The 9,110-nt window shown below is 38.7% G+C and overlaps 1 protein-coding gene across 2 annotated transcripts in view; it reads left to right on the plus strand.

Annotated features, from left to right (window-relative positions):
• Positions 1 to 8,594, plus strand: part of LOC117373007 (serine/threonine-protein kinase WNK2) — a 32,437-nt gene extending 23,843 nt beyond the window's left edge. Inside the window, exons 15-28 of one of the 2 annotated variants that reach the window (XM_055223198.1) lie at positions 17 to 133; positions 262 to 432; positions 1,404 to 1,455; positions 1,547 to 1,642; positions 2,029 to 2,774; positions 2,984 to 3,038; positions 3,105 to 3,160; positions 3,243 to 3,883; positions 3,973 to 4,202; positions 4,298 to 4,516; positions 5,246 to 5,344; positions 6,271 to 6,315; positions 6,652 to 6,947; positions 7,064 to 7,757. In XM_055223198.1, coding sequence (XP_055079173.1) covers positions 17 to 133; positions 262 to 432; positions 1,404 to 1,455; positions 1,547 to 1,642; positions 2,029 to 2,774; positions 2,984 to 3,038; positions 3,105 to 3,160; positions 3,243 to 3,883; positions 3,973 to 4,202; positions 4,298 to 4,516; positions 5,246 to 5,344; positions 6,271 to 6,315; positions 6,652 to 6,947; positions 7,064 to 7,423 — 3,183 coding nt within the window. In that variant the 3' untranslated portion in view covers positions 7,424 to 7,757. Of the gene's footprint in view, positions 1 to 16; positions 134 to 261; positions 433 to 1,403; positions 1,456 to 1,546; positions 1,643 to 2,028; positions 2,775 to 2,983; positions 3,039 to 3,104; positions 3,161 to 3,242; positions 3,884 to 3,972; positions 4,203 to 4,297; positions 4,517 to 5,245; positions 5,345 to 6,270; positions 6,316 to 6,651; positions 6,948 to 7,063 lie in introns of both variants that reach the window. The other variant, XM_055223200.1, reaches the window with a different exon arrangement.
• Positions 8,595 to 9,110: the final 516 nt, after the last annotated feature.

A 9,110-nucleotide genomic window follows, 5' to 3' on the forward strand; every position in this document is an offset into this window, starting at 1 on the left:
TACACTTCCCTCACAGGTATGCAATACAGGGGACAAGATGGTTGAGTGTCAACTGGAAACTCATAATCACAAGATGGTCACATTTAAATTTGACCTGGATGGCGATGCACCAGAAGAAATTGCAACTTACATGGTATGTCCCAAGCATACACTGGCATACTCCGTTACACATTCTTTAGCTGTATTTTTTTATTTATTTTTTTTTACAAAAACTAAATACGAACAAAAATCTTAAGCCTACATTTTCATCTCATTTTTAAGGTGGAACATGATTTTATTCTGCCACTGGAGAAGGAAATATTTATCGAGCAGCTGAAAGACATTGTGGAGAAGGCAGAGGACATGTTGAGCGAGGACACAGAAGGAGAGAAGGATCCTGATCTAGGAGGGAGTCCGAAACAGAACAATACAGATGGCACCGCAGAGACAGAGGTGAGAAATGAACTGTCACTATGCCATCAATCCACTGGTCTCTGTGCAGTATGTGTTTCATTCTGATTGCACTCTCATATTGGTCTGATAAGTGTTAGTCTGTTAGATACCTCTGCTTTTAAAGGTCTTGTATTACGCACAGTGGATTCTTGTGAGCGTTAAGCCATGTTATAATGCTGTTACTTCATCATGAACATACACGGAGTTGTTTTGTGATGTCATGTAGTGGCCTTTTTGTTTAGAAGACATTGGAAGTGCCAGTGCTGAAATTATCCAAATCCAAAAGATTAAGGTGTATGAAGTTTAAAAGCACTGTGGAGCACATGACATCAGAAAGTGGAAGTGTCCTCTGTTTGAGAGAAGAATTCAGCCTAAATATGCAGGGTTTATGTGTTAAACATGTGTGAATGAAACAAAACACAACTCTGGGTATTTTTGTGATGAGGAAACAACATAACAGATCAGAAATATGAGCTCCTTAAGGGCTGAGCAATATTAAAATAGAATGATGTGAAGAATTGTGATATTTTAATATACCTTTTTGAGACACTGCAAAAAAAAAAAAAAAAAGATATATATATATATATATATATATATATATATATATATATATATATATATATATATATATATATATATATATATATATATATATATATATATATCGACAAAACCAAGATTAAAGTGGGGCAAATTTAGGACTTGGCAAATAAAACAAAATAGCCTTTTTCCTACTATTTCCATTTTAAAACTGTACTTAAAAAGTAAATGTATTTATTTTGAGGTGTTGTAATGGCTAAACCATTAAAATGTTTTTAAGTACAAATTTCTAAGTATCTGTACTTGAGTACAGTACTGTACAACTTTTACCTTGTTACATTTCACCACTGGCCATTTGTACTAAAAAAAAAATGTCCATTTACACCATGAGGCTTTGTTTATTTATTTATTTATTTATAAATTTTTTTTAGGGTTCAAATGTTATATTTCCAAGCAGTCCTCAACTTGTATACCAGCAAAATGGTGAGTGTTTAAATTGTTTAATAGAGCATCATTTCCCACTGTGTTATTTTACAAGAGTAACAATGTGAATTTCTCTTTTTACCCTTGAAAGTCCTGCACACAGGCAAACGCTGGTTCATTATCTGCCCAGTGGCTGAAATACCCAACGCTGATACTGAGAAAACATCTGTGACCTCTACAGATCATGGTAGGTGGCAACAGCTATCATTCTGCTCCATTGCACTTACTGCTTTATTATGTAATTTATATTTTATTACAAAGAGGCCACTGCAATTCATTTTTTTTATGTGCAAGCCTTTTCAACAAGATTTTTTTTTATTGTTTGATCTTTATGTCTCATAAACTGCTATATAATGCATGCATTCATGTGTATGTTGGTCTATCCTTTTGTGGATGGTTACATAAGAGTGATTCTGCAGAAATGAAGAGCAGAAATTACACTTGTGCTAACAACCCCTTATGGTGAAATCGGTCAATGATGTAACACTGTTGCACTCGGGAGGGACAGTCTGATTATACGTTTCTTAAGTAATGCATGCTTTGCTTTATTCATTTATTTATTTTTTTCTTCAGAATCTGAAAACTCATCTGTCAAACTCACTACAACCAGTGCTGCAGTGTCTACTCCTGCTGCATCTTTATCCAGTTCAACATCCTCCACGCTGCCCCCTACAGACAAAACAACAACAGTGCAAGCACAGGACCAAAACATTAGCAAAACCCAGATACAGCAGCCGCAGTCTGGTGTGACTAAACACCCCCTTCCTCCCTCTAATCTCAACCACTCCTTTTCTGTTGAGGATCCATGTATCACTATGGTAACTGATATGCCATGTTGCGCCATAGTGCCGCCTGTCTCCTTGGAGGTGAACGGCAGTGATAAAATGGCTCTTACCAATGCATTACCATCTCAAAAGAATCAAAATAAAATTAGTCCTACAGGAGAAATGACTTCCCAACAATCTGTAGTATTACAACAACCTTTCTCTTCATCAATACAACCCGGATCAGTTTCGTCTCAACCTGAAAGTCCTGCACATCAAGCATCACAGACATCCTCAGGTCAACAACAGCCTGCAAGTGGCCACCAGGGGGAGTCAGACAGCGAGGGGCCACGGAGAGTGGAGTTTGTGGATCGAACAATAAAGACTTTAGATGAGAAACTAAGGACTCTTCTCTATCAGGAGCATGCACCATCTCAGTCATGCAACAGCACATCAGATCAACAGGCCTCCAGTGCAGAAGACATTAGCTCCACACCAGGATCGGATGGACAGAGCACAGAGGGGGGACATTCTAAGAAGAAGGGGGAGCCAATGGTAACCATGAACAAACCACTAATACTACTACTGTGCCTACTACATAACTACTACTACTGCTACTATTAAGATCTCTATGTGTACATTTTCACGTTTAAGACAAAGTATTGGCAAGTTTTGATGATTTGATTATGCTGTAGCTAATTTACAGTACATCATAATTATTATAGCATTAGTTGATGATGATTGTCCTCTATTTACTTTTTCAGCCTCAGATACCAGAGCATGCAGATGGTGTGAGTGCAATTGACTCTGCAGTGACAGGTAGGTGTCTCGTGCTTTTATCTCTATTAAACAATAGCTTTTATTTTTAAAACATATTTGTTTTAGACACCAACAAGGACCTGAACAGAAAAGATATTCCCTGTTCAAAAAGCCGTTTCCAGGTAAGTAAACTAAACATTACAGTGATGAAATTGCTTATTAGTTATTGTAGTATAGTATAGTTTTGTTTTGTTTTCTTCCCAGGTCATTCCCACTCCTCCAGATGCAATTTGCAATATGGAGAAATGCAAGACAAGTCAAAGCATCTGTAGTTCTTTAGCTCCCTCTTGTGGTACAACTGGTTCTCACAGTCACACCAAGAGCTTGGCCAAGTCCAATAAGACTTGTCCAGTTGGCTCACCAAATGACAACAATTCAGAAATGTCGAAGCCGTACAGTAACCGATACTCTGCTCCACCAAATATGTACCAGGCCACTCCTGTTTCCAGCCCCAATAGCACGCCACAGCATATCCCAAGAGCCAAAACTATTGATTCTTCCACATATCACCTACGTCATCACTCCTCGCACCTATATTCAGATTCAGCAGATGAAGACAGCGGCAGCACGGCCCCACACATGCCTCATTCTGTTCCCCCTACCCATGCCCTGTCTGAACATAGCGGAAGTGACCTAATGAAAAGGGCAGTAGCTTTTTTGAGGCGCAGTGGACGGAGCAAAAGCGAGCATAGCACAGATTCACCAAATCGTCACTCTGTTGCAATGAACGGCCACGCCCCCTCGCCATCTCCAGGACACACCCAGTCATCTTACATCAGCAGCGACAATGACTCAGAGTTTGAAGATGCAGATATGAAGAGGGAACTGCAAAAACTGAGAGAAAAGTACTTTTTTTTAAATTCAAGCAACATACACAATTTAAGACTATAAACCGTTGTAAGATGTAATATAAAAACTGTTAACTTCTTCTTAGACACATGAAGGAGATATCAGAGCTGCAAGCCTTCCAGAGGAGCGAGATTGAGCGTTTGTACAAAGAGCTGGGGAAAACATTGCCCCCTAGTGTTGGCCTTCTTCATGCTGCTCCTCCAAGTGGCCGAAGACGCAGGACCAGCAAACACAAGTTGAAGGCTGGGAAGCTAATGAACCCAATGGTGCAGCAGCTCAGAAACAACGTTAATGCTTCTACTAGTGACAGAAAAGGTTTGTAGAGACAGATACTTTGGTTTTCAACTATTGATATGCATGTTTGAGACTGGCCAGTAAATTCTACAGCATTACTACATCTGATCCTAAAGGTGAAAGTGCAGTCAGTTCATCTGACTCTCCAGCTAAGAGCTCCCTGTTGTCCGAGGGTTCAACAGTTTCCAGTGTGAGCTCTGGTTCTAGTACTCAGCCCAGACCTGGTCCAGTCCAAGTCCAGACGCAACAGCCATGTTCCCTGAAGGGCTCCCTCTCCTCAGACAACATCTACACTGGAGTACACAGTGACAGGATGGTGACACAAGCAGCACAAGGTACTCAAGATAAAGTTTGTTCAGTATGGTTCACTGTTATGTTTTGCTGTTTAACATAGTTAGACCTATGGTATATACTTAACTAACAGCGATATGATCGAAAAGGAGTATAATTGGTAGATAATATTTTCAAGTTGTACTTTGTTGTTATGTTATTCATAACAAAATGCTGTTATTGTCTTGGGACAAATAATTGTGGAGGGGAAGCACCTGTTTTAAAAGGAAAAAAGCACAACTGCTTCATACACTTCCTCACACTTTCTCACATAATGCCGACATGTACTCACGCTCTTGGCATTTGAATTGTGTTTTGAAATGGTTTTGTGAATCCTTGATGACCACCAGATGGCAGTCAGTAGGGATGAAATAGAACTCATGTCCTCACACAGAGATCAATGGTGAACATTGCTTTGTCATCCAAATGCTATTGGACAGTGTCTTACACTGAACCATTCTTTAATTACTTTCTGGGCACCTTATCACAATATCATCTATTTTTAATTGGTACATTATAGACTTAGCATAGAAATGAAGAGTCATGCCTGCAATAAATACTGTAAACATAAGCAGATATTACATGTTTATTGTGAAATAATTGCCTTCTGCTTTTAATCTCCTGGTATTTTTGGCTTTGGCTTTACTAGTGCGGGTTTCTCATACCATTTTCTGTGCACTTTCACATGTGTCTTTCTTGTTTCTTCTCTTCTTCCTTTATATTCATCTTCACAGGCTGGAGCGTTTACCACCAAACGACAGAGAGAGTCACCTATAAATCTAGTAGCAAACCACGCACTAGATTCCTCAGTGGACCTGTGTCTCTGTCCATCTGTTTGTATTTGTTTTTTTTCTATTTCCACTTTCATTTCCATCTCTTAATTTAACACACAGTCATTTTCATTTGGCCAGTTGCAAACCTTTCATCAAGTAAATGCTACTGGACTGACGCTGTAAAAAGCATTTTTTCATCAACTACTTGTAAAGTATTTTTAAAAAAGACTGAGGATTAGGGTAGTTTATGCCATCTTGTTTTATTTCTGTTTCCTGACACTCCTCAGTTATTATATGCTGTAAGTCTAGAACTGGATGTTGTGTTAGCCTTTTTGTTGTGGGGAGAGCTCTGTCCCTCATGTTTGGATGGAGAAGACTGCATGATCCAGGCAGGGCACTGAAGGACATTTGCTCACCATTTGAAGGGCTGTATCATTAATAATATTAATGTAACCTATCCCCTTCCTCTTGAGTTATCTGCATGTCTTGGATTGTAGCTTTAATTTTCTAGTTTTCTGTGCCTATTGTGAGTTTTTTTTTTTTTTTCATAATTTTGTAGGATTGTGGCAGGGGTCTTTAAAAAGTGGCATTTTAAATTTAAATGGCGATAAGTATTTTGTATGAGACAAAACTATAAGATAGAGGGATATATTACATGTATACAGATTATTCCAATTACAGACATCCAGGTCCTGATGTTAAAGAAATTAAAAGAAGATACCTGGACATAGTACAAACCAATTTGCTCCTCCCAAAGGGAACACTACAACATGCAAAACCAAGTCCTTTTCCTTAGTTCAGTTTGTCTGAATATACAAAAGACCACATAGACACTTTGTCTCTCTCACACAGGCATGACACCCCTTCTCACCTTTTCTCTCCCTAAATGTTTTTATAGATCAATGTGAAGATACTTGTCCACTGACTTCTGCTGTTCAGTGTGTTTTGGCCTAACTCTTTCTGTCCTGTGCTGTTTACCTTTTTAGGGTCTACTCTGAAACGACTTTGTCTAGGCAAAGAGCGCAGTAGTAGTAACTATCTTATTTCTTCTTTACTCTGTGTCTAACTCTGTTCTTGCCTTTCAAAACACTTATCATAATTGTATGCATTTTGTATATTGGATTGTGTTATGTAATTAAATTTTTGTGTTTTTATTCTGAGTAATTTCACTATTTGTTTCCACTTTTTGTTGCATGGCAGTTTTGCCACATTGCTTGCATTTTGTTTTATTTGTATTTAACAACATTTCAATTCTTAATCTATTGGCTGTATCTCTCTCAGAAAAACACACATGGATTCATGGAATTAGAACAGCCAATAGATTCAGTTGTCAGAAAACAATTTCTAATTTTTCAATTGTCCTTCAGGGTCAACCCTCAACACTGCTGCAGCCCAGATGACATCTCATCAGACCCTGCCCCCTCTGACCACACCTGTACCAACTCCTCAGCTCCTCCCACGACTTGCTCAGGTCCAAACCAACAACAGCAACAACAAGAAAGGCACTTTCACAGAAGATCTTCACAAACTGGTGGATGACTGGACAAAGGAAACTTTGTCTGCTTCTCATAAACCCCGCCCCACACTTAATCAAATGAAACGGGAACAACAGCAACAAGAACTACAAGGCAAAGGCCAACCCATTAGACCTGCTGGACATGAGGTATTTAGGACGGACCACTTAAAATGATGACTTTGGATCACTCCTAGCTTCAGTTTTTGACATTCAATATGAAGCTAGATTGTTTTGTGCCATTTGTAAACTCTTTTCCTTTCCAGATAAAATGCCATGCCAATGTTGGTTGCAGCCAGTTCCACCTGCCTCTTTCCTGCCCCCTGTCTGCTGCTTTAGGACCTGGTTTTACCACTAACCATGGTCCAAACTCCTCTGCCATTCTTCCTCCTGCATATCGCTTGCCCTTAGGATTTTACAGCAGTGGGGCCTCTGTTTCTCTTAACCCGCAGTGGCCCGGGACACCCACTCCTCTGGTGGGCTCCAGGGGTCCTGCTGTAGGCCTGCTTGGTGCTGCAAGTATAATGCCATACATTGCAATGGCAAACCCGGGGATGCAAGCCTACCCTGTGATCATGCACACAGCTGAGAATGGTGCATGTCCGAAAACCACTAGGACTACATAATCAACTGTTTAAACAAGGACTTGGACTTTCTACTATTCAGGGGAGTCATGTGTACAAGATACAAGTGTTAAGATATTCTTGATACAACATCTCTATGTAGTTGTGTGTGAGTGGTATGTGTGTAAAACTGTAAACTGTAAGTGTTAACAATGTATGCCTGAATAACTAATGCTTTCCAGCTTTGGTCACTGTCCCAATTCTGCCATATGATCATGAAATTTTTATGTATGCACACTACATTCGTAGGCTATTTGTTTTGGGCAGACAAACATAACAGTATTTATGATTTCGAGTAATGTTGTGCCTTGGACAATGTTTTGTGTGTGTGTGTGTGTGTGTGTATCCAATCATGTCTGTTACAAATTATTTATCAGTACTTTGAGTGCAGTCTCATTTTTAGTGCATTCACGTTTTTCAGTTTGTTTTCATAAATGCCCTTGTAGTAATGCACTTTTACAACACATGCTCCTATTTGAATACAATAGTTTTATTTTTATTTACTTTCACCCTGTGTGACCGATGATATGCCATAATGGGTAGATGTACAGTTGCCTTGTAAAAACCTTTGAAATATGAATAAAATTGCAAAGATATTTTATGACGCCAGCAGCCAAAACCACTTCTTCAGGTTGAATGGTTTAGTGGGCCTCTTTGGATTGGTTCTATTGCAGACTTATGCTGAGAGGGAAGCTGGAGTCCAGAGCCAAGTATACTGTACATAGTTATTTTATACATGTCTCTGGTAGAGCTTTTATCAGAATGTAGCTATTACAGTTTGAGAAAGTTTGAGGCTTAAAAGTGCAATTTCTTCTCTCCGCAAAGCTTTGATAGTGGCCTTGCCACAAGCCTTATCTCCGGTGTATGTAACAGAAGCCACCTACAAAGTAGAACGTGATCAATCAAATGTTGAGTGTAACAAGCAAATGGTCACTCTTCAAAATAAATCCAATTAAGACTAAAACTGGTAAATGACCTCCCTTTCATTTTTGCTGCACTACAGCATACACTAGATTTCTTGTGCAATCAATTAGTTTATGAAAGTATTTTTAAATTGTTTTTATGTTGAAAACTCAGTTTTCTGTGTGTTTCTTATGCTGCTATTTTGAGGAAATTCCACTGTACAGTTTCCACAGATTGTATGGTACTTAAATAAAGAACCCTCTTAAATTAAGTTCATGTCTCAAAAATGTTTTCTTTTTCACTTTTATTTTAGGCCCGTGTCTCTCAAGAAGATTAGCAAGTGGTAGTCAATTTTTGCTTTTAATAAACAACTTGCCATAATGTACAAAAACTTTGTGTAGGCATAATAAATAACAATACACAGCAATAATGTAATAGATTATTGAGGATTACATGGTGTAACATTTAATTAAGAATCATTGTAAAATCTGAGAAATGTTCTCTTCACCCTTGGCTAGCCATTGCAGTAAAAGTATCCTAATAATTTGCAAGCAATAAAGGGAAGGGAAAACAAAACAAGATATAGCTGAGAAAAGCGCAGCAACCAGAGAAGAGGGTCTGCAATTTGATAATATTGGCCCAGGATGTGGCCAGAGCATAACGGCTTTAGTGCAGATCTGCCTTTGTCCACCAGGGGATCTATGCAGGCTTGACAGTTTGAAGCTATGGCGTAAGGCACGAACGTGAATTAAAAAACAAAAAAATTGCGAACAAAATGTTTTTATTT

Source organism: Periophthalmus magnuspinnatus, chromosome 7 (genome assembly GCF_009829125.3).
Source record: "Periophthalmus magnuspinnatus isolate fPerMag1 chromosome 7, fPerMag1.2.pri, whole genome shotgun sequence".
Classification (NCBI taxonomy): domain Eukaryota; kingdom Metazoa; phylum Chordata; class Actinopteri; order Gobiiformes; family Gobiidae; genus Periophthalmus; species Periophthalmus magnuspinnatus.